Source organism: Mustela putorius, unplaced genomic scaffold, assembly GCF_011764305.1.
Source record: "Mustela putorius furo isolate JIRA1106 unplaced genomic scaffold, ASM1176430v1.1 tig00537255_pilon_pilon_pilon, whole genome shotgun sequence".
Lineage (NCBI taxonomy): Eukaryota > Metazoa > Chordata > Mammalia > Carnivora > Mustelidae > Mustela > Mustela putorius.
This window is the reverse complement of record NW_025422394.1, coordinates 2,336,998-2,362,630: the sequence shown is the minus strand read 5'-3', so window position 1 is coordinate 2,362,630 and position 25,633 is coordinate 2,336,998. Positions and strand designations below refer to the sequence as shown.

Sequence of the window (25,633 nt, the reverse complement as noted above, 5' to 3'; positions counted from 1 at the left end):
CAAGAACTTGGAATTTTTAAATTGGAAAATTTATTTTTAATAAATTTTAAGGACCGTGTTCAGGAAATATCAAAAGAAAAGTAGCTTTTGGGGGAAGAATATGAAAATTGTGGCTGGCCGCCTCACTCTGTGGGTCGGGAGCGGGTGTGGGGGGAGTGAGGGAAGCGATTTCTGTTCCAGGAATGGTGCGATACCTCACTGAGAAAGTTCCTTGGTTTCTTCCCACTCTAGCTCCCCTGGGCGCGCGGCCTGGCGAGAGCGCAGACGGCGCAGTGCAGGCCCGCCGCACGGGGGCGCTGTTGGCACAGGCTGCGGGGACGGCACCCAGAGCCCCGCGGCCGAGGAGCCTCCGGGCGGATGCCAGGTGTCACCGGGCGGGGCTGGAGGTGCAGGTGCAGGTGCGGAGTCCCGCTGCAGGGAGCTGGCGGAGCCAGGGGTCGTGGGAAAAGAGCACTTGCGATGGGGAGTGGCACCAGGAGGAGCCATTAGCCGTGGTGGAGTGGGTGGCCCTGCACTCGGAGGGTGCGATGGCCGGGCTGTGGGGTGCGCCGGGCGGGACCCCGAAGGGCAATGACAGCTCGCTGCTCAATGCCTCTCAGCGGGCCCCGGGAGGCGGGGAGGGCGCAGGGCCGCGACCCTCCTGGGTGGCCTGCACCCTTGCCTTCATCCTCATCTTCACCATCGTGGTGGACGTCCTGGGCAACCTCCTGGTCATCCTGTCCGTGTATCGGAACAAGAAGCTGAGGAACGCAGGTAGGGGCTCCCGGGGCCGGGCAGCCCACTACGTCCACCCGGCAGCCGCCTCTCCCCTTTCTGTCCCCTTTGCAGAACACAGTCCCCTCCGTTGCCGTCAATTAGCTTTTTCTAAAAAAGGTGACTTGAGTTTTTTCCCACCGGAGAGAGAAGTCCGTCAATTTACTTTTCCTTTAACCTGCCTGTGTAAGTTTTGTTTTTGTTTTTTTTTTTTTAATTTGTTTTGTTTTGTTTTTTCCTTTTTCTCCCTCCTCACCCCTCACAATGAAACAAAAAATCTTAAGTCCCTAAGGGGTAAAACACTTTGCCCAAGTCAGGTTCTCTTTACTTTGGGGGAAAGCCCCACTGCACAGTGGTCAATTTTTGAGGTTTACTGGATTGAGACACATCAGATGCAGGATGCAGAAAGTTCCTCCTGAAGTCCTGCCCAATCAGATCAATGAACTTATCAGTTGCTTGGTTTTTTCAGATAATCTCTCCCCACCTTTGTGAAAATAGGAGAAAATAATAAGCTTGTGAAATGAGAAGCTTTTCTTTAGTTTTGTTGTCCTGGAGTAGTTTTCAGTTTTTAGCATGCAATTTAAAAGGACTTCCAAGCTTCCTACACATGATTCCTATTCCTCCAAGTTAAACAAGTTTCCATTTTAAAACAGGAAATGTTACAGTAAAGAGTATACTTACATATAATATGCTACTTAAGCTAATTTTGTGTTTGAGTTAATTAATCTTGCTTTATCCTCCAAGCAATGAAATGAAGCTTTCTCTTGGGTGGAAGACCAGGGATGATTTTCCAGAGGACACTGGATGTTCAGATCTTTAGATTAAGTGCCTACTTCTTTATTTAGAAGCTGACATTTTGGAGGTAGGCAGGGGAGGGGAAGGAAAAATGCTCTAATAGAGCAGTTGATCAATGCTGTGATTTTCTTTAGCTCTCTCCAGGGAGGGACCCCTTTTCATTTTCATGCTTGCGACAGTGAGTAGTTTAAGAAGTAACTTGATTATCACCTGATACCATGAACTGAATTTGAGCTAGTCCATTGAATAACCTCATTTCATATATGATTGGCTTAAACTAGAGGAATTCTGCCTTCAAAAAGAGACTCTTTGAAGAACCACAGGCAGTGAGTTCCTTGACACAGTCTACATGATGCTTTTTTGAAAAAAAGCCAAAGCAACAAAAGTAAAAATAAAGAAGTGGAAACCACACCAAAGTGAAAAGTTTCTGCCCAGGAAACGAAATCATCAACAAAATGAAAAAGGCAAACTGCTGAATGGGAGGAAATATTTGCAAATCACATTTGATAAGGGGCTAATACTTAAAATATATACAGAAGTCAAACATCTCAGTAGTGAAAAAAAATCTGATTGAAAAATGGGCAGATCTGAATGAGGATTTTTTTTGTTTTAGAGAGAGAGTGAGTGAGCGAGCAAGCTTGAACGGGGGAGGGGGGCAGCAGGAGAGGGAGAGAGAATCTTTGAGCAGACTCTGTGTCTAAGTGTAGAGAACTTGGGGTCTCAGTCCCAGGACTCTGAGATCAGGACCTGAGCCAAAATCAGGATTTGGCCACTCAACCAACTGAGCTACCCAGTGTACCTGAATAGACAATTTTTTTTTTTTTTAAAGAAGACATCTGAATAGCCAACATGTACATAACAGGATGCTCAACCTCACTTATCATCAGGGAAATAAAAATCAAAACCATAAGATATCACCTCACACCCACCAGACTGCTATCATCAAAAAGAAGTAATAACGTGTTGGTGAGGATGTGGAGAGAAAAGGGAACCGTGTGCACTGTTGTAAATTGTTGGAATGCAGACTGGGGCAGCCACTGTGGAACAGTATGGAAGTTCCTCAAAAAATTAAAAACAGGACTACCATGTATTCCAGCAACTCCACTTCTAGGTATTTATTAAAAGAGAACAAGAACACCAACTCAAAAAGGTATCTGCACCCCCATGTTCATTGTAGCATTATTTACAGTAGGCAAGATACAGAAACAGCCTAAGTGTCTAACAGATGAATGCATAAAGGAAATGTTGCACGTGCGCGCGCACACACACACACACACACACAAATACATATATAAAGAAGTTATACACATATTTGTATGTATGAATGAAATCTTGCCATTTTGACAACACGGATAAACCTTTAGGATATTACGCTAAGTGAATTAAGTCAGAGAAAGACCAATACCATATGATCTCTCTTAGATGTGAGATAATAAATAAATAAATAAATAAGCAAACAAGCTCATAGATATAGACTGATGGTTGCCAGAGGGTCGGTGGCGGGGGGGGGACAGGAGGATGAGAAAAATGGGTGAGTCATTTTTGCTTTTGGTTTAATTTAAATAAATTGGATGGGGGAATAAAGAAGGGTTTGAGAGAATGCAGTGTTAGGAGCATGGTAGAAGAATTATCTGTCTTGGGGCACGTGACTGGCTCCGTGGATGGAACGTGAGACTCTTGATCTTGGGGTTGTGGGGTCAAGGCCCATGCTGAGTGTAAAGATTGCTCAAAAATAAAATCTTAAAAAAAAAAAATTAAGAAGAATTATCTGTCTCATCCCAGGAGAGAAGCTGTGAGGGAAGGCTGCTTTCTCATCGTGGCTGATTTCTTGACAGTCTAGAAGTCTGTCCCTTCTATCTCTGGGGTCCGGGGAAGCTGACTCCGTTATGACAGGTTAATCTGCTTTGTAATCTCTGTGTTGCATTACTGATTATTTTGGTTCCTTGGATAAGGGTTTGATAATAGGACTTTTGCTTTGACCTGTCTGTTGCATTCCTTTGTTCCCTTGTGAAAACAAACAAAAAAGAGTCTCTTTCCCTTCTGGCACTAAAAGCAGTTGTCTGTGGGCCAGACACAGTTCTGAAGGCTATGTGAACCGAGTTCTCAGGGAAGCCCTGTGGTGAGAGATGCCACTGTTAGTCTCTTCTACAAAGAGGAACTGAAGGCATCCTTTAAGTGGTGGAGTGGGGCATAAAATTCACAGAGCTTGCCCCTAGAGCTCATTCTGCTTTGTTAGTAGCAACAAGTGCAACACTTGGCAAGTTTGAAGCTTGCAGGAACTTTCCTCTCAAAAAATATTCACATGCCCGAAATAATTCTACTTCTGCTGTTTTATGAAAACGAGTTAGAAGAAATGCACCTTCTATGCAACTTTGTATTTTGTATTCTGTTCAGGTGCTAAGCAATTTTTCAGCAGGGCAGTCTATAAACGCCTTTCTGTAGCTAATGGGGAGACTTGAAGTGAGTTTTAGTTTGTGAAGCTTTTGAACTTTCATATTTATGTAATTGGGACTCTTTATTCAGATGTACCACTGTTCCAGCTCAAACCACGTGAGGCTTTCTAGAATGGATGGTAATTTGAAACAGGGAAGAGAAATAGCTGGTTTTCACTTGAGTTTTGGGATGCTTATCCAAAGTTCTTACGATTGTACAACCCCTCCCTTTCAGTTACATTATTGTGTGGGCATTAAGGATAAAAGAGGCAAAGAAGAAAATAGAAGAAATGAGATAAGGAAATAAGAATGCTAAGGCATCTTAAGCTTTGAGCTCTCTTTTGGCCATCTGGTGTAATGGCAGGGTCACTTATGCCCACCCTCCCTCCCCACACTACTGCCAAGAGAGCACGTTGACATTCGACTTCCCAGAGAAGAAATTCATGATCTTTAACAGCTGTACATCAGGGACCCTGGTCTGTCAGAGCAGACACAGGCTTCAAATGTCCACCATGATCTTAGGTGCTGGCAGAATGTCTGCTCCCTCCTGTCCAAATTTTGATACTAGAATTGATGATACCTTATTTGCTCCTTCTGAGTAAATTTCATTGCAATAGTAATGGGCAGATTCCTGCACTGGCACACGAGGATTACCATCCTTGCTCTCTACTCTGTGATCTGAGAAATCAGTTCTCTAACCTCTATTTTACACGTATGTTAAATAAAGAAAGTATCTATTTCTTAGCCTCACACATATGGGAAAGGATACTTTGCATACGGAAAACGATGCATACTTTGAAAATGACAAAGTAGGTAATGTTATGTGCTCTTTTTGCTAGGTATATCTAACAAAGCTATGTTGAAAGCAACTTTATTTTTCTAAAGATTTTATTAATTTATCAAAGAGAGAGAGAACACAAGCAGGGGGAGAAGAAGGCAGAGGGAGAAGCAGGCTCCCTGCTGAGCATGGACCCTGGGGTCGTGACATGAGCTGAAGGCAAATGCTTAACCGACTGAGCCATACATGTGTCCCCAAAAGAACTTTAATTTAGAGAGTCAGAGTGCGCTTGTGTGTGTGTGTGCGCGCTTGTGTGTGTGTGTGTGTGTGTGTGTGTGTGTGTAGGGGGAGGGCGGAGGGAGAAGGAAAGAGAGAATCTCAAGCAGATTCCCCACTGAGCATGGAGCCTGAAGTCAGGCTGGGCCTTGGCCTCAATACCAGGAACCTGAGATCATGACCTGAACCAAAATCAGGAGTCAGATGCTTAACTGACGGAGCCACCCAGACATTCACAAAGAACCTTTTCTTTGGTTGAAATCTGTTAAAAACAACTGAACTGTAGACTTATGATCTGTGTACTTTTCTCTATATACATCATGCTTAACTAAAACTTTACTTAAAAATTTAAGCTAGAGTATGGTCATATCTCGTGTATTCAAAATTCAATTATTTGGCAATCAAACCTATCTAGAATATAGCCAATAAATAAAAATAAAAATAACCAAAAATAGTGGGCTTTCTCCCAGAGCTGATTGGTTTTTAGAGTACCCTGCAGAGAGAGGCTAGTGTCCAGACTATGTCATAAATTAGGAAGATAACTGATACATTTAAAGGAACAGTACATGCGGCAAACAGCATGGGTTGAAATAAACTCAATAAAAGCTAGTCTGAAAAATTAAACAAGCACAGGGGTGCCTGGGTGGCTTAGTGGGTTGAAGCCTCTGCCTTCAGCTCAGGTCATGATCCCAGGGTTCTGGGATGAAGCCCCACATCGGGCTCTCTGCTCAGCAGGGAGCCTGCTTCCCCGCCCCTCTGCCTGCTTCTCTGCCTACCTGTGATCTCCGTCTGTCAAATAAATAAATAAGATCTTAAAAAAAAAAAAAAGAAAAGAAAAGAAAAGAAAGAACAACTAAACAAGCACAATCTTTGGGAGGCAAGTCATAAAGCAAATAACTGCTCACCATTAACTGCTCCTGAAAACATATAGTTCAATAATGTATTTATTCATTGTGATCCTGAGTATTCAAGGAAAGGTCCAGTCACATCCACTGTGTTCTGTTTAAGAACACAGGGCCAGAAGATTTTAGGAAGATACCTACCTAAAGGAGTTTATTATTATTTTGAAATCAAGAAGTTCCCCAGAATGGCTATAAGAATGGAGCATCAGCTCTGCACGACGGGCTTGAGTATAACTCGTTGGTGGCAAGACCGCTTGCACTTGTTTCTTTTAGGCCTACATGGAGTGTTCTCTCTCTCCATTCTGCATTACTACTCAGAGAAGCTGCAAAGAGACATGAACTTAGGGCCCAGAGATCTGAGTTTCAACCTGGGATGCCCCAGGCCTGTTTTTAAGATGCTTACAGTCTCAGGAGTGCATGCCTACTGAAAAAAGACTGTTTTTAAATCGAGGCAAAAGACACACAATTGAGTACGCAAATCAAAGACCCTGCTTAATGTATTTTTCCTTATGTACATACATGTGGCCATCACTTCAGAGAAATGAAATGAGGCTATTGATAGAAGTAGTATTATTATTAGTCACCACTTGAACTAGAACTTATGCCTTGTCTAAGTACAGAAGGCCACCAATGTCCATTTTCCTCCTCTACTCTCCACAAGCAGATGGTTGTCTGTACTGAACTTGGCTCTTTCTCTCTCTGTAGTCTTTGCTCAGATACTGAAGGCTGAGGCTCACTGCCTTCTCCGTGACCCGTGGCCACTCTCACCATCAGTCCACCAGTACTCCAGGCTGGGTCCCAGTGAAGGGGACCCAGCTACCTTGACTGAGCCCTTGGCCACTCTGTTCACTGTCTCCTGGCTTTCATTTTTCTTTCATTTTTCTTCCTTTGCCTTCTCTTTTTTTCTTCCCCATTATTTCTTACTCCCTGTTCTTCAGTACCGTTTAATCATCATCATTAGGTTTGATCCCTTAGTAGAGGTCACATGTGTATCTGTTTCCTGGGTCTGCTGTGCATCAGCAAAAAAGACAGCCCTGAACTTAACAAACATATTCTAGAAGTTCACTTATAAATGTTTTAAAAGAATATATGATATGACACTTGGCTTCAGGGCTGGCCCACAAAATCATTCAGACCAACAACAAGGCTGAAATAGTCTTCTGAACTGCTGGGTCATCTGATATTCACGAGTTCCTGAAAGCAAGTTCTAAGTTCTGACCCTCATGGGATCCTGTGGGAATGGGGAAGAGTGGTGTGGAAGGGACAGATGGAAGTTTCCTTTCCTAACTTAGAAATGTCGGGACAGAGCTCAGGGGCAAGTCATCAGAGATGGGGTGGAAACAGATGTAAGCACATGTATGCACACACAGTCCAGGGCTCCTGTGCTGGGGACAAATGTATCAGATCGTCCAGGAGGAGCTTGCAAAGAGAATAGATCCAGGAACCGAACTCTAGTTCTTCTTTACAGAATGGATTTACAATTGTAGCTAAATCATCCCCCAATTTCCCTGTACTGTTTTCACATCAGTAAAATGATGGGGCTGGGCAAAATCTGTGATTCCTTTCCGATTCTGGTATCCTTGTGTTTACAGGGTTAGTAAACTCCCTGTGAAGTATAAGAACTGTGGGTGCAATGACAGACACAGGCAGTGATTTCGGACACCACAGAGCTAGGAAACGGTGTCCTCGTGAAAGTGTGCCTCACTTGTCCTAAACTACCTGGGTCACTTGTCGTATATCTACTAGAGAAAAAGACCTCTGTATGACATCTGGTTTCCCTGTTTTATTTCCTAACACATGTACACAAGTTTTAGAAATTTCCCATATAGATTTCTCCCTTCTTGGAAGAGAATGAAGAAACCAACTACACAGAAACAATGGGTTGGTCCTCTGTGACTCAGGCATGTTCTTGTGTTTGGGTGGGATGACCTGGGGACACAGGTGGTGAGCTAATGTGTGGTGTGTGCGAGTGAACAGTCCTCCTCACGGAGCATTGCTGGAGTCAGGTTCTTCTAGGTCTGTCAGCAGGGGCCCCTTCAAAATGTAACCACATTTTGGTTACATTGTTAGGAGCAACAGCCTAAATTGGCTGCCAGCTTGGCCATTCCATTTGTGGTAACACACATCTAAAGAACAGGGGGGTTCACAGGAATGAGCACATCCCTCTCACTTACGTGTTCAAAAGTGGATGGAAGATAAGCCCTTTACCACGTTATAAATTAAAGAATCAGACAATGTCTCTTGCAAAATCAACTCATGATGTCTCTATCCAGGTCCTAAAGGTGGCTAGTTACATGATTTACTGGCGATTGAAAACCAGTGTTCTGTGGGATCGTTACATCCGAAAACATAAAACAAAACATCTGTATATGCGCCAATTGCCCCAGTCTCAAAAGAAAAAGAAAATGCATTTTGGACAATTCTACTGAGGCAGTTTATCTTTTCAGAAATCTTTCTCCATAAAGATTCATTTTGCATCCTATAGTCTCTTCTTACTTAAAGTGATGCTTTCCTGTGATTCACTTCATATCCATGGACATCAGCTATAAGGTCAATAGAATTGTAACAAAGGTCTAACTTCTGGGACATGGGCAATTGAAACAGACAATATTCCCCCCCAATGATCTACTCTGCTGTAATGATTGAAAATATTAAACTTTTTTTGATAAAATTTGTCTTTTTTTTTTTAAATTGTTCTGGTCCATCCATAACTGATTTTACAAAAGCTGGTCATCTTTTGGTGAACATTTCCACTTGAAATTATGAGTATTTTTAGCATCCTTATCAACCTAATCCTAATAATTAAAGGAATTTAGTTTTTCAACCCTATGATTTTATTTTAAAAATTTATTGATTTGTGTCTGAAACATTCTCAAGCTTGAGAAAACTAAAGTAGGAAATTGGTGAAATTGTAGTCTGTGGTTTACTTTTCAGAGACAGCTATTTTGATCTGATTTCTGTAGATGAAGCAGAAAAATAACTTCCTGTTTGGAATGTCTGGTGCTTTGTATTTATGCACATAGGGCAATTCTCAGTTTTCAAAGCACTGTCCCACATTTTGTTTATTTTGTCCTTTAAAAACCTCCTCAGGTATGTAAGAAAACTAAAACCCCAAATTCACAGATAAATGATCAGTACTTCTTATTCCAGGGACCCACCCAGTGTGACAGTGCAAGGAGCACAGGAATTAAAATCAGACCCAGGCTGAGTCTTTCATGTCTGCAATACTTTTATTTGTGCTATGTGTGGGATCTAGTTACTCAATCTCTCCAAGCCTTAGTTTCTCCATCTGTCCAGTGGAGTACCCGTCTCACAGGGTTGCTAGGAGGATAGATTAAGATTTTGCCCATCCGTCCACCTGTCCTTCAACCAATCACTTTGAAGTGGTAAAATACCACAGAAATAATGACATTATAATGTTATTATTAATATATTCTTTTTTTAAAAGATTTTATTTATTTATTTGACAGACAGAGACCACAAGTAGGCAGAGAGGCAGGCAGAGAGAGAGGGGGAAGCAGGCTCCCTGCTGAGCAGGGAGCCCGATGTGGGGCTCGATCCCAGGACCCTGTGATTATGACCTGAGCTGAAGGCAGAGGCTTTAACCCACTGAGCCACCCAGGCGCCCATTATTAATATATTCTATAATTAGTCGTTTTTATGTAATTTTTAAATTTTTTTAAGTAAATGGACAATATTAACAGTAAGAAGTGAAATCAATCAGAAACTAAAGATATAGGATCTAAATTTCTTTTACGACATTATGGAAATTACACAAATTCTCTGATGTCACAATTTTCCCTTTCATAATAAACATTTTCTCTCCATAGCAAGTAGGACTGTGACTCAAGACTCTTTTAATATCCAACCTTTGAGAGGCTGATAATTTCAATATCCAAGCTGTTCTCTAATTTAAAATGAATCAGCTCTGGAAGCTACGAGAAATTTCTCAGACAAGTACATTGACATTCAAAAAGTTATGACCTGACTGTATGTACAGACTTGGAAAATGATTTCAAGCTAACAAAATCAATGTTTAATATAATCCTCAATCTGACAGAGTTCTTGTCAGTACTGTTGACATTTTCCTCCTGTAGCTCTTTCTAAGATTCGAAATTATTGATTCAGGCAATTTTTTATTTTTAAAGACATTTTATTGACTTTTTCCCCTTGCATTCTTAGCCACTGTTTAAAGTTTCATGACCTTTTTTTCTGGTCTGTGTAGTATATTATTAACGAACTCTAAATTTTTGCCAAATTTGCCAAAGCAATCCTCAGAATTGCTTGGAAACCTTATGGCAGTGGATTAAGACTCCTAAATACATCACTGATTTGGAGGGCTACCTGATTAAATTTGGATCTGATCTTTGGATCCTCCAAGATTCATCTCATAAGAAAGTAGCAATTTTTCAGGGTGCCTGGGTGGCTCAGTCGTTAAGCGTCTACCTTGGGCTCAGGTCATGATCCCAGGGTCCTGAGATCAAGCCCCGCATCAGGCTCCCTGCTGTGGGAAGCCTGCTTCCTCCTCTCCTAGTCTCCCTGTTTGTGTTCCCTCTCTCACTGTGTCTCTGTCAAATAAATAAATAAAAATCTTTAAAAAAAGAAAAAGGAAAAAAAGTAGCAGTTTCTAGCATTAAATTAATTACAGATAAGATGGAGCTTATCATAATAACTTTTCTCTTGTCAAATCTGAAAGTTAACCAAAGATAAAATGTTCTAAATTAAACCTCCTGCATTTAGTTCTTACTAACATCTGATGGCTCTGTTTTTAAAATATCTGATATTATCTCTGTTTTTAAAAATATCTGATATCCAAAAATATCTGAATTGAAAACAAGTCTAGTTACAATTGCACCAAAAAGAATAAATACTTAGGAAAAAACTTAACTGAGATGGAAGAGATGCACTTCAAAAACTGTAAAATATTGATTAAAGAAATTGAAGGTGACACAAATAGAAAGATATTCCATGCTCATGATTCATATTGCTAAGCTGTCCATTCTACCCAAAGTAATCTACAGATTCAATGCAATCCTTAGCAAAACACCATAGTATTTGCTAAGGTATTTTTCACACGATAGTATTTTTCACAAGATAAGAATAAATAATCCTACTAGAGCGTATCATGCTTAGCGAAATAAGTCAAGCAGAGAAAGACAACTATCATATGATCTCCCTGATATGAGGAAGTGGTGATGCAACATGGTGGCTTAAGTGGGTAGGAGAAGAATAAATGAAACAAGATGGGATTGGGAGGGAGACAAACCATAAGTGACTCTTAATCTCACAAAACAAACTGAGGGTTGCTGGGGGGAGGGGGTTAGGGAGAAGGGGGTGGGATTATGGACATTGGGGAGGGTATGTGCTTTGGTGAGTGCTGTGAAGTGTGTAAACCTGGTGATTCACAGACCTGTACCCCTGGGGATAAAAATATATGTTTATAAAAAATTAAAAATTTAAAAAAAAAAAAAGAATAAATAATCCTGAAATGTGTATGGAACCACAAAAGGTCCCGAAAGCCAAAGCAATCTTGAGAAAGAAGAACAAAGCTAGAGGTATCACAATCCCAGATTTCAAGATATAATACATGCAGTAATAACCAGAAAAGTATAGACACATAAATCAATGGAGCAGAGTAGAGAGCTCAGAAATAAACCCACACTTATATGATCAATTAATTTATGACAAAGGAGGCAAGAATATACAGTGGAGAAAAGACAGTCTTTCAATAAATGGTGCTAGGAAACTGGAGAGCTACATGCGAAAGAATGAAACTGGACCACTTTCTTAGACTATATACAAAAATAAACTCAAATGCAAGAAGTTATTTGCAGATGATACATCTGAAAAGGAGTTAATATCCAAAAAATATAAAGAACTTATACAACTCAACATAAAAAAACAATCTGAATAAGAAATGGACAGAAGATCTGACTGAACACACATTTTTCCAAAGAAGACATCCAGATGCCCAAAAGACACATAAAAAGATGCTCAACATCACTCATCACTCATCATCAAGAAAATGCAAATCAAAACCACAATGAGCTATCACCTCATACCTGTTAGGATTGGTATTATCAAAAAGAAGAAATAACAAGTATTGGCAAGGATGTGGAGAAAAGGGAACCCCTGTGCACTGTTGGTGGGAATGTAAACTGGTGAAGCCACTATCAAAAACAGTGTGGAGTTTCCTCAGAAACTTTAAAAATAGAACTACCATAAGATCCAGCAATTCCACAAAAAACACCAAGCTGAAAAGATATCTACCCTTATATTCACTGCAACGTTATTTACAACAGCTGACCTGTGAAAACAACCTAAGTGTCCATTGACAAATGCATGGATAAAGAATATGTAGTGTATCTGGATACACACACACACACACACAATGCAATATTAGTCATAAAAAAGAATGAGATCTTGCCACTTGTGACAACACAGGTGGACCTAGGGGGTATTATGCTAAGTGAAATAAGTTAAAGACAAATACCATATGATTTCAGTTGTATGTGGAATCTAAACAAAACAAAAAAGAAAAGACCCCAAAATACAGAGAACTTGTGTTGTCAGAGAGGATGGGGATGGGGAAGTGAGAAGTACAGGAGTCCAGTTATGGAATGAATAGATGATGGGAATGAAAGGTACAGCATAGGGAGTGTAGTCAATGGTACTGTAACAGTGTATGGGGAGAAATGGGAGCTACACTTGCGGTGAACACAGCATCACTTACACAACTGCCACATCACTATACTGTACACCAGAAACCAATGTAACACTGTGTGTCAGCTACACTTTCCATTGAAAAAAATACCTCTTTTGAAAAATATCTATAGTCTCTGGACCTTGCTCCGCTCATTCTTTATTAGCAGCCTAAAAAAAAAAAAAAAAGATAATTGGAATATTTGAGGTGAATACTAAGGTCTTCATAAGGTAGCTTGACTTTCTTTCCTTTTCCTAAGGAGTTTTAAGTTGCCTAGCTTGCAGAAATGCCCTATTTTCTAAAAATGAAAAACATACACTCTCAGGATTTTCTAAGCTACCAGAGGCAATTAACTGACTTTTTTTTTTTTAAAGATTTATTTATTTAGAGAAAGGGAAGGAAAGAGCATGTGTGAGCAGGCAAGGACAGAGGCGAGGGGAGAGAGAATCTCAAGTAGACTCCCCACTGAGTGTGGAGCCTGACACAGGGCTCGATCCCAGGACCCTGAGGTCATGACCTGAACCAAAATCAAGAGTCCAACTGTCAACTGACTCAGCCACCCAGGTGCCCCAATTAATTGCTTTTCAGGAGGCAGTTGTTCATGCTCAGAAATGGCATCACCAGTATCATCCATTCTGCTATCATCCACTTTAGACTCTCCTAAGGAGTCTAAAGATACTTCCTTAATCAGCATCCTGAGTTTCTCAAACAGGTTGCCTAACCAAGTTGATCTGACATGTGACAGCTCTATTGACATCTCAAGAAATTTCAGTGAAATTCAATGATGCTACAATTGGGGAATAAAATTCTGGATTTCCTGGTTGAGGTGCTCTAGGATTTATTCTGCAGAGCTATCCGCTTTGGCAATCACATTGAATGCAGTCTCAGAAAAAGTGAAAAGAATAAGAAAAAAAATAAATATTCATGCTGAATATTTTTTCAGGCTACCTAGGTTGAATTTGATTTGTGGAGCTTCTGGCTTAAAAGGACGCTTACCTGCTCTGATCTTGGAGTGCTTTTGGAGCTTACTGGATTGAATATTTATTTAAATAAATATTTATTGTATACTTACAGTATAAGATGGAATATAAATTGTCAGCAAATTATTGTTGGTTTGTCAAAATACAAGACAACATACTAAGCTTGTGTAAAACATGGATCCTAGTTTCAAAGAGATTACTTTCAATCACGGCACTTAAAATTCTTCTTTTTTCAAATAAAAATAAAACATGGCATTTGTTTAAGACTTTTGTATTTAAGGCATTTGTAAATGTTTAAGACTAGAAACATTCTTATTTAGCAGAAAAATTTTTCAAGATATATTTGAAAACTTGGTTGGTAGATGAAGTACTCATCAGTTGTTTTAAAAGACACTGCCTGACAGATGGTAACTAAACTTACCCTGGTGAGTGTTTTGTGATGTATGTGAAAGCTGAATCACTATACTGTGCACCTGAAACTAAAACTGTGTGTCAACTATACTTCAAATGAAAATGAAAAAATTTAAAATAATTTTAAAAGTTCCTGCACAACAAAGGAAATAGTTAACAAAACAAAGAGGCAACCCACGGAATAGAAGAAGATATTTGCAAATGATGCTACAGACAAAGGGCTGATATCCAAGATCTATAAAGAACTTCTCAACCTCAACACCCCAAAAAACAAATAATCAAGCCAAAAAATGGGCAGAAGAAGTGAAGACACTTCTCCAAAGAAGACATACAAATGGCTAACAGACACATGGAAAAATGTTCATCCTCATTAGCCATCGGGACATTCAAATCAAAACCACACTGAGATTACCACCTTGGATGAATACCCAGCATTTGTATCAACATGGATGGAACTGGAGGAGATTATACTGAGTGAAATAAGTCAAGCAGAGAAAGTCAATTATCATATGGTTTCACTTACTAATGGAACAGAAGGAATAGCGTGGAGGACATTAAGAGAATGAAGGGAAAAATGAAGGGGGAGAAATCAGAGGAGGAGATGAACTATGAGAGACTATGGACTCTGGGAAACAAACTGAGGATTTTAGAAGGGAGGGGGGTGGGGGAGATTGGTTAGCCCAGTGATGGGTATTAAGGAGGGCACATATTGCATGGAGCACTGGGTGTTATACGCAAACAATGAATCTTGGAATACTACATCAAAAACTATGGTGACTAACATAATTTTTAAAATAAGTGATTTGTAGTGTAGCTAAAATTCAAATTTAAATATATGAATTGGGGTGCCTGGGTGGCTCAGTCAGTTGAGCATCTGCCTTTGGCTCAGGTCATGATCTCAGAGTCCTGAGGATCTCTGCTCAGCAGGGAGCCTGTCCTCCCCCCCCCCACCCAGTGCCTTCCTCTCTGACCACTTGTGATCTTTCTCTGTGTGTTAAATAAATAAATAAAATCTTTTAAAAAATAAAAATACATAAATAAAATGTTAGTATTAACATCAGGTGAAAGAATAAGTAAAAAAAAAAATAAGGAAATATGAAAGCTACTTCACACATGGGGCAGAATCAAGGAGAGAACTTCAAAAAAATTGTCAATAATGGAGACAAAGCATAGCTATTGGCAAACAATACATTGACTTTGCATCTATGAAGGAAGTAATACAGCCTGGAAAAATACCCCTTGGAAGTTTGACTACCAGCCTGCTAACTTCAATTTTAAAACATTTTCTCTCATAGTTATTAAATGGAAGATGATAAATATCTTTTATAATTTTCTTAACACACTTCAAAATATAAAACTCTTTTCTTATGTGATCTTGAAAAGGATGATGTGCTTTTATCCTTCATGCATTAATTCCTTTCTTTTCTTTTTTTTTAAATGTCTGTTGGATATCTCCTCTGTGCCAGGTCTAGTATGATTTTGGAGCCTGAGACAGAGTTCTGTGGCAAGACAAACACTATTCCAGCTAATTCATTCTTATTTTAAGATTTGGCTTAAATTTTAGTTTTTACTTTTAAGAGTTTCATTTTCCAATTAAAAAATAATTTTAAGGGGCACCTGGGTGGTTCAGTGGGTTAAGTCTCTGCCTCGGCTCAGGTCATGATCTCAGGGTCCTGGGATCGAGCCTCGCATCGGGCTCTCTGCTCAGCAGGGAGCCTGCTTTCTTCCCACCCTCCCCCCTGCCTCTCTGCCTGCTTGTGATCTTTCTATCAAATAAATAAAGAAAATCTTTAAAAAATAATTTAAATTGCATGTATACCTTTGTTATTTAATTCATCCTATTAGTTTACCTTTAATTATTTCCTATATTTGTGTTTAGAATACCTTGAGCTATTTTCATTTTTGGGCCATGTGTATAGGTATTATTACATTCTTTTACAACACAAACTGTTTTGTTTTTTTTTTTAAAGATTTATTTATTTATTTTGGGGGGAGGCAGAGGGAGAGAGAAATTTAAGCAGACTCCCCTCTGAGAGTGGAGCCCGACACAGGGCTTGATCTCACAACCCTGAGATCATGACCTGAGCCAAAATCCAGAGTTGGTTGCTTAAACGACTGAGCCACACAGGTGCCCCTTACCATATAAGTGTTTTTTTAAAAGCCTATTTACAAAACAGGTTATGTTTTATATTGGTTATAAAATGCAATACATATAAATACAATATATATACAAAGTTATTTTATATATAACACTTTATAAATAAAACATTCCTATCTGTAGAAAATTAGTTCTATTACAGACTCAAGTTCTGGGGGCAATATGTTCCCTTTGAATAATGTGGGTTCTGGGACCAATGGACCTGGTATAAAGGTATTAGGGAGGGCAGGTCTTGCATGGAGCACTGGGTGTGGCGCAAAAACAATGAATACTGTTATGCTGAAAAGAAAGAAAAAAAAAGAAAAAAAAAGAAAGAGTCCCCTTTAATACTTCATGCAGGACTGGTTCAGTGGTCTTGAGCTTTTGTTTGTCTGGGGAAAATTCTGAACTATTCTGAATGATAACTTTTCAGGATAGAGACTCTGTGTTTATGCTGGGAGGCAAGGGAGGAAAATGGCACTTGCAGCTTCTTTGTTTTCAAAGACATCCCCCAACATGCTCCAAAACCATTATGAACAGAGCTGTCTCCCGGTTGCCTCCAGTGTTGTATAAACTGCTGTTGTTACTTCGCCTCTCCATATGGGCTGCTGTCTCTTTAAGGGCAGCCACCTGGTTATCACTTGCCCTCCCGGCTCCCCCAGTGCTGAGTAAGGTGACTTTTAAGCCCCGGGCTGCAAGTCTCGCTGGTTTTACAAACTCTTATGATTTTCAACCCCTTTGGTTTTAAAACCAAAGGGGAGATTAGGTTTCCCTGTGTGAGCTCCCTGCCACAAGGGCCCATTTCTCTGCCCTCTGCATATGTGCAGCTCCTTCCCTCCTGCAGGTAGCCTCTCTCTGCCTTTCTGATCTTTATCCCCTTTCAGATGCAGCTTCTCCATATTTAGCTGTGGAGTTGGTCCTACCAGTCTTGAGGTCGCTCTCTGGTTTACTGACTTGGATGTGGATGGTATCTAGTTGCAAACACGGTGCAGGCTGAGCTCAGGGTTCTCCTACTCTGCCATCTTCCCAAACTCCCTATGACATCAGTAGTTTGTGTTTAGCTTACAGAGGAAAGGCTGAATCAATCTGGCTGTAATGTGGATGGTTACATATTACAGGCATCTGCCTAAACCACCCTTATGAGAAAAGAGTAACCAGATCTAGATAATGAGAATTCCTGGCAGGATTTCACACTTCTACAAATTGATTGAGAACTGGACTAGAGCAAGAGGTTATGTGTTAGTTTCTTATAAAGTCTTCTTAGCCTCTTTAATTGCATACATGCTACAGTACCAGAACAGTCAAGACAACACATCAGTCAACTATGTTTACAGCATTAGGGAGTCACCGCCAAGCCAAGTTAAGGAGTAGGACAGGGAAGACAAAGTGAGACAAAGAGACCAAAGAGCTAAGGAAGCAAGTGGGTTGAAGGAGGCAACAGAGCGAGGTTCCTAGATGTGATCAGGTACCACAGGATAGTATCTTCCACTATTCACACAAGGTGGGAGTATGTGGACAGGTGTTACATGAACAGGATATTATGTTTCAGGACTTTAAGGAGGATGAAGGCTGAGAGAAGGCTCAGCAAGAATGCCACCGATGACCAGACAGAAGTTTCAGCAATGTGGTGTGGGTAGAACCCAGGTGTTACAGGAAGGTGAATTTAAAATAGGGGGGACGGAAACAGAGGCACAGCCTTGTCTGATTGTTTGAAGGGAGAGGAAAGGGCTGATAGCCAGAAGGACAGGAGGATAGAAGGAGGCTTATTTGCCAAAGGAGAGCTCTGCAAGATGACAAGGATTAGGGGAGGAGTCCTTGCCTGCAGACGTGTTGCCTCAGCAAGGGCTCTCTGACCAGGGGAGGATCCTTCTGTGAAACCTGACATGCGCTTTCCATCACGGCAGAATAGAAGGAATGCGTATTTATCCAGAGCCAGAGGTGTTCCATGCACTCTCTCAAATTCTCACCATGGTCCTTATTATCTTGATTTATTACATATTAATAGATGAAGGCTCCGGGGAGCTATGACTTACCCAAGGTCATTTAGCAAGTGTCAGAGTTGGGATCTGAATGCAGATATGTTTGTTTCTAAACTTAAGGTCTGCATTGCCGCTAACAATCTGCAAAGACAAGTTTCTCAAATATAGTCCTTTAAAATTTAAGAGTGCAAGACATTGCCTGTTCCTTTGCCTCTCCAACCAACATCCTGGCAAATAAGAACAAAAAAGCAACTAATTTCTACCTTTGCATGAGTGGAGTATAGAGACTTATGGGTACATTAGTTCATTTAGCAAACTGTTCCTGAGCACCTGCAATGTGCCAGATACTGTGCTTCCAGAGTCCTGGACCTCAAGAGGTCTTAGAGGGAGACAGACTTCTGTGCACATGCACAGAGTCTCATGTTGTTTTGATGTTGGGAGCATACATACACATAGCAAGGATGAAAAGAATAAAGAGCAAGACCAAAAAGGATTTAAGTCTGGAATTTGAACCCAACATGGCTAGTTTGTTTGTTTTTTTCTGTCAGATAGCAGAGTAAGTAATTCTTTTTCTTCTTCTTCTTCTTTTTTTTTTTTCCTAAGAAGTGGCAGACTTTAGAAAACCACCTAACCCCATCACAGAGCTGAAGGTCCACGTGAGGTTGCCTAAAAACAGAACCTAAAAGGGAGCTGGCAGGTTTGCTACTCAAGCTTTATTGAGGGATTGCTCTCAGGAGGAACCTATAGTGGACAAGAGAAGCTGCCTAGGGCAGAGGAAGCGTCAAGCAAGGACAGGATCTCAGGTGAAGCCTAGACTTGGCCAGATCTAACAAGCCGGGGACTCTAGGTGTAAGTCCAACCACAAAGTTGGAACTGCTGAAGGCAAAGGGGCAGGGCTTTTATACTCCACTGTCAACTCTTCGCTCATTGTCTACTCAACCGAGGGCAATTCCCTGGAGGAGGGAGCTGTGAGTAAAAGGAAGCACCCAACACCCATCAAAATTCAGGAGCAAGTGCACCAGCCTGGCAGAGGGCACTTGGAAAAGGTATTGGTAGCATCTACTCAAAGGCCTATGACACAGACAGGATGTGAGAAATAACCCAGAGACCAGCTTGCCATGGTAATGGGCACCCCTGGCCAGAGTACTGAGGGGAGTCCACACAAGGAAATGAATTCTCCTCAGGTGAAATCATCAAACAGATTCGACTGTTACCGAATTAGGAACAAGATAGCAAGAGCCACAGAAACATGCTGATGAAGACAAACTCAAGGCCCAAATTTTGTATAATGTTAGATGGGGAGATAGATTTCTTGCCTGTCCAGGTGACTCAAACCTTCCTTCCTAAGGCTCTAGCACATTGGCATTCCTGCCTGAATTGGGATGCTTCATTTTCCATTGGTTTGGTTTTTTTTTAAAGATTTTTAAAATTTATTCATTTGACAGAGAGAGAGCAATCACAAGCAGGCAGAGAGGCAGGCAAAGAGAGGGGGGGAAGCAGGGTCCCTGCCGAGCGGAGAGCCTGATGTGGGGTTTGACCCCAGGACCCTGAGATCATGATCGAGCCAAAGGGAGAGGCTTAACCCACTGAGCCACCCAGGCGCCCCTTCCATTGGGTTTTATCACAGGGCATGGTGATACCAAGGCACTTCAGGGGAGGGAGCTCCTGCATAGCAAACATATCCATCCTTGCTCCTACTGTGTAGTCCCAACCCAATTTTCCCTTGATAATCAGCATCAGTCACCTCACTTGGGACAGTGACCCCACAGTCTATGGATTTCCTGGAATGAGGAGTCCAAAGGAGCCAGGTGGCAGTCTCAACTTCCAGTTTAAGGAAACCACAATTATATCTCTTGGTAAAGAACATTCCTCTCTTGGAAACCAAGACTTGAGAACGACAGAACTCGTTGTGGAGACAGGAAACAAATGCTTTGCTAGAGTGTCACTAGCATAATTCTGAGAGGAAAAATGACCATTTCCACACTTGATTACCTGATCTATGAATCCAGTCCTTCATTTATAACACATACTACACCCTGGGTGACATTACCCTATGCTCATTCAGCTGATGCTGAAACTAAACCTTCATAAGCCATTCTACCACAATGCCTTGCTTCCTTTGCTACAAATTCGGTTACTCAGTCAGAAGCAATGTTTTTTATCATAAACAAAGACAAAGTCACCTTGGGATTCTATGGATATCTGATTGGTGAATAATTAAGGGTAGGAAAGGCAAATTCATACCCAGAATATGCTTCTATTCCACCGAGAACAAAGTATTCCCCCTTTGATGACAGAAGTGGTCCAATGCGGTCAATCTACCACCATTGTCTGGCTGATATTTCTGGGAATGGCAGCATATCAGTGTTGGTCTCTGTTCTAGACAGTTTGGGGATTCAGCAGGACAGCAGTGGCTATAAGAAGATCATTTTCATGAGTTGTAGTCTATGTGGCTGGGCCCATTTGTAACTTCTATTTCTGGGGCATGATAACTTTTTGAGCTTGTTGGTCAGGGACAGTGATGGCCAAGGAAAGATTAATGTCCACAAGCTGTGTCATTAAGAACCTCTTCTGCTAACAAAACAAAATGAAAACAAACCCTCTTCTGCTGAGATTGCTTTTTGGTGAGTGTTTGTAGGCACACAAGTATCTTCACACTCCGTGCCCATTCCAAGAGGTGTGTGCTCCTACCCCTTCACTATGATAACAAAGAAACAGCCCTGGTGCTGTATTGGCATTAATTGTATGACTTCATCCAAATGAACTCTGTATTTCTGTTTTCCTCACGTCTAAAAAGTGGGAATTACCCTGTGTGATCACTCATATTCTTAATATTTCTCTCAATCTTAACATCCTAGGAGTCCATAATTGCTCTGCAGTAAGGAGTGGAAGTGAATCCAACAGAAAAGCAATTTGCTAGCCATTAACAGGAATTATTCTGAGTTTCAGAATGCAGTGCTGAGCTGGTTGTAGGGAGTGTCGGGTGTCTGTAAAAAGGATAGATCACTGTCTCTCTGGAGGTACGTAGAGCTGAGATGGAAGAGATGATCTTATAATGTGTACAATCAGGATGAAGTTATTTAATTACTGTTATCACTCCTCTTCCTCCCCATCTCTCTCTCACACACATACACACACACACACACACACACACACATCCCTAGCAGATATGACAAAGCTTCCAGTTGAGTTACCTGATAGCCACATCTGCGTACAGTCTATGGCTTAATTTTTCTTTCTCCAGACACTTGTGAAAGGGGATTAGTTCAAAGAAAACTAAACTAATGATTTAATTAATGTAATGACATGAACAAAAAGAAGCATAATTGCTCTAAACTAAATGGAGCAGAGGAGTAATGCTATGAAAGAAGTCTAGGACATTGTTTATTACCTTATACTTAAGCTCTTTAAAAATAACTCTATTCATGTCGGTTTGTCATCGTGATGTTGTGGGTAAAAATGGGCTGCTCTGATGGTAATTTGTAGCTGAATTTCATATATTATACATATTTTTAAAGTATTATGCATTTTGAGTTAAAAATTCATTAAAACAAGCCCACTTTGGAATTCAAATATTTCACTGGTGATTGAAATTGTTCTTTGGGGAAAAATAAATTTGTTTTTATTGCTTTAATTTGGCCTCATGTAACCAGTTTTCAAAGAAATTGTTTTTACAGCAATTTATCTGAAATTCCTACCTCTATGACAAAACCTTCCCTTTTTTTAGCCACAACCGTTCTTTAACTTCACTTCTTTGCAATTTTTGGAGGAATAGGAATAAAATTAATTAAATAGGAACCTAAAATACAAAGGTTGTTTTATTTCAGATATTGGGAAATCACATTTTAGTATCTGTCATCAAGCAGTTGAGCAAAAGTCTCGACTAGGAACTACTATTCAAGATCCTATTATAAGGAGGACACACCCTTAGGGCACTACTGTATAGAAATAAAGGAAACCTAACTTTACAAATAAATATAATAAAAGGCAAAATATATAGTTACTCCACCTGGAATGTTCTTCCCTGCTTCTTCCTAGCTCACTCCATTACTTGCTGCCTCTTTTTCTACACATACTCTTATACTTCTTTCTCTCTCTTTTAATTTTGTTTTTCTAAGTTTGAGGATCATAGGACCCCTGGCTGTTCCTTCCTGTTTAGCCAGTACCTATTAAATGCAGTTAATAAGGTTTTATTGAATGTAATTTATTACAACTTAATCTCAACTAAATGTGATAAAATAAAGTGATTTAAAAGCCTACGAAGGAGGAAGGTCTTCCTGTAGTTGGGCAAGTAAGTAAAGATTTGGAGCATTTCCATTTAAGTTGGATTTGGGAAATTGGGTGGCATTTTAAAAATTAGAGAGAAGAGCCATTGAAGGCAGAAGGAATAGTAAGAAACAAAGGCAAATGAGCTGCAAAAGCAAAGAACATCCTTGCAGAGATCTTACAAAATTTGACTGGAGTTCCTTGTTTTTATACTTTCAAATGTGTTGAGTTACCATATTAACACAGAAAATATTTAGGGTTTAATTTTTATATTTTGGGTTCTTTATGAAACCTAGAAGTATTTCTACCTTTTCCTTTAGATTGAGGTGAGAGTGAGAACACCAACAACCAACAACAGTCATTGAATACTTATTTGACAGATACTGCTCAGCATTTGATGTGGAATGCCTCAACTTGGCCTCATCATAGCCTTATGAAGAGGGTACTATCATTATGCATGGATTATGCATGGCAGTGACTGTGATGCCAGGTTAATGGGGTTGCAGAAACAGTTCTTTAAAAAAATAAGAACTGTGAAAGAAAACCAATGCAATGCATATAAAACTGGGGGTAACCTGTACTTTCTAAACCTTTCTCTTTTAGGAAATATATTTGTGGTGAGCCTTGCAGTTGCAGACCTGGTGGTGGCTGTTTACCCCTACCCCTTGGTGCTGACATCTATATTTAACAATGGATGGAACCTGGGCTATCTGCACTGCCAAATCAGTGGTTTCCTGATGGGCCTCAGTGTCATTGGCTCCGTCTTCAATATCACTGGAATTGCTGTTAACCGTTACTGCTACATCTGCCACAGTCTCAAGTATGACAAGCTGTACAGTAACAAGAATTCCCTCTGCTACGTGTTCCTGATATGGACGCTGACGCTCGTGGCGGTCATGCCCAACTTGCGTACCGGAACCCTGCAGTATGACCCAAGGGTCTACTCCTGCACCTTTGCACAGTCTATCAGTTCAGCATACACCATAGCTGTGGTGGTTTTCCATTTCATCGTTCCCATGACGATAGTCATCTTCTGTTACCTAAGAATATGGATTCTGGTTCTTCAGGTCAGACAGAGGGTGAAACCCAACAATAAACCCAAAATGAAACCACAGGACTTCAGGAATTTTGTCACCATGTTTGTGGTTTTTGTCCTTTTTGCCATTTGCTGGGCTCCTCTCAACTTTATTGGTCTTGCTGTGGCTTCAGACCCTGCCAGCATGGGGCCCCGGATACCAGAGTGGCTCTTTGTGGCCAGTTACTACATGGCATATTTCAACAGCTGCCTCAATGCAATCATATATGGGCTACTGAACAAAAATTTCAGAAAGGAATACAGAAGGATTATAGTCTCACTGTGTTCAGTCAGAATATTCTTTGTGGATATTTCAAATGATGCAGCACATAGGGTTAAGTGCAAACCCTCTCCATTAATGACCAAAAATAACCTAATAAAAGTGGACTCTGTTTAAAAGACAAAGCTCTGCTGGCAAGATATACACACTGCCCAAGGTCTTACTCATTTTCATGTTTGCTTCCTTCTTGACAGATGCCTAGAAACACAGCATAGTTGAGAAAACACACACTTGGGCGCCTGGGTGGCTCAGTGGGTTAAGCTGCTGCCTTCGGCTCAGGTCATGATCTCAGGGTCCTGGGATCGAGGCCCGCATCGGGCTCTCTGCTCAGCAGGGAGCCTGCTTCCCTTTCTCTCTCTCTGCCTGCCTCTCCATCTACTTGTGATTTCTCTCTGTCAAATAAATAAATAAAATTTAAAAAAAAAAAAAAGAAAACACACACTTTAAGAGGCTGCCTCTAGTTTATGAGCTCATATGTTATCAGCCTTTTGAATAAGTCTCTAATTCTGCTTATGAAAAGAAATTCAGAACGTACAGAGAGCTACAAGTTCATTCGAGAATGTGGTTCAGGGACAAGGGTAGGGCAGTAATTTTAATTAAAACTGCTAAATGTATTCAAGTAGAGAAAGAGTGTGCGGACTTTTATTGTAAATGAATATCACAAAGGAATTGCTTTTTCCTCCACTTTTTGAGGCTTTCTCATTGGAAAACAAATGTTGTATCATAGTTATAAACAAGCAAATGGGACAAAAAGAGAAAGGTAAGATGATTGATTCATTACACAGTGAAAGGCTGAAAATAAGTCAGGGAACACCTTGACATAATAGCAACAACCACAACAAAGTTTCCAGTTGGGAGTTGGTAGCATTGGGTAACTACAGTCAGGATCATGAATGTGGTCTCTTTCTACTAATACTAAAAGTTGCACATTCAACTAGATAAAAAGCTAAGTATATGACGGATCTCTTGTTTGGATGCCAATAACTATAGTATTTGAAAACAATAGTGAAACATAAAACTCTACTTTATTAGACATTGGCTTTATTATTTTATCATAAATATAAAACATAAAACATAAACATAAACATAAAACTCTACTTGACTTTATTAGACATTGGCTTTATTATTTTATCACTGAAGTGTTATAATAATATACTTTATAATAAAAGTATTATTTTAACACTGACAAACTGTTTTCAATTGATCTGTTAATTTATGAAGTCATCTAATCAGTTTGGTTAAAACTGATAAAGGATCAAAGAGCTGTAGATCCTTATATACTATGCTGAATGTGTCCTAGATTGATAATCTAGTGGGGCAAGTAAATATTTAACCCAGATACTTTTTCTTTTATAGATATTTCGAAGCAATACTCTTTAATAATTTATTTCAGTATTTGATTGCCCTAATAATCCTAAAAGTCTAGGAGAAGAAAAAGTGCACATATAAAGTATGGTTTCAGAAATTATGGCTCTGGTTTACCCCAAAACGCTATTTAGGACACTGTCAAGTTTGTTACTGGAATGCTTTGCAGGAAATTAGAGCCATGTTTTCTTGTGTTTTCAAGTTCTTCAACAAAACTATTACATAGTAGAAAGAGCTGGTGATTTGCAGAGGTATATATACAAGGTAAAAAGTGAGCTGGATATATTTGTGATTATCTCTAGATCTAGATCAGAATCTCCTTGGAAAGTTCTACCATATGTTTTACAAGGTTCCTCTGATAACTGTTTTCATCAAGCGTATTTGGGAAACACTAAATTATGGTTTGTGGCTGGGAGAAAGGTCTGCGTGCGTGCGCAAGCATGTGTGTGTGTGTGTATGTAAGTTTTCTCTAAAACTTTGCCCATCAAGTCATTTATGTGT

At 40.2% G+C, this 25,633-nt stretch overlaps 1 protein-coding gene across 1 annotated transcript; it reads left to right on the top strand.

Moving 5' to 3' along the window:
* Window positions 1-527: 527 nt before the first annotated feature.
* On the top strand, window positions 528-23,884 carry MTNR1A (melatonin receptor 1A). Its single transcript, XM_004758301.1, has 2 exons — window positions 528-753; window positions 23,016-23,884. Exons 1-2 carry the CDS (start codon window positions 528-530, stop codon window positions 23,882-23,884), a joined length of 1,095 nt encoding a protein of 364 aa, XP_004758358.1.
* Window positions 23,885-25,633: the final 1,749 nt, after the last annotated feature.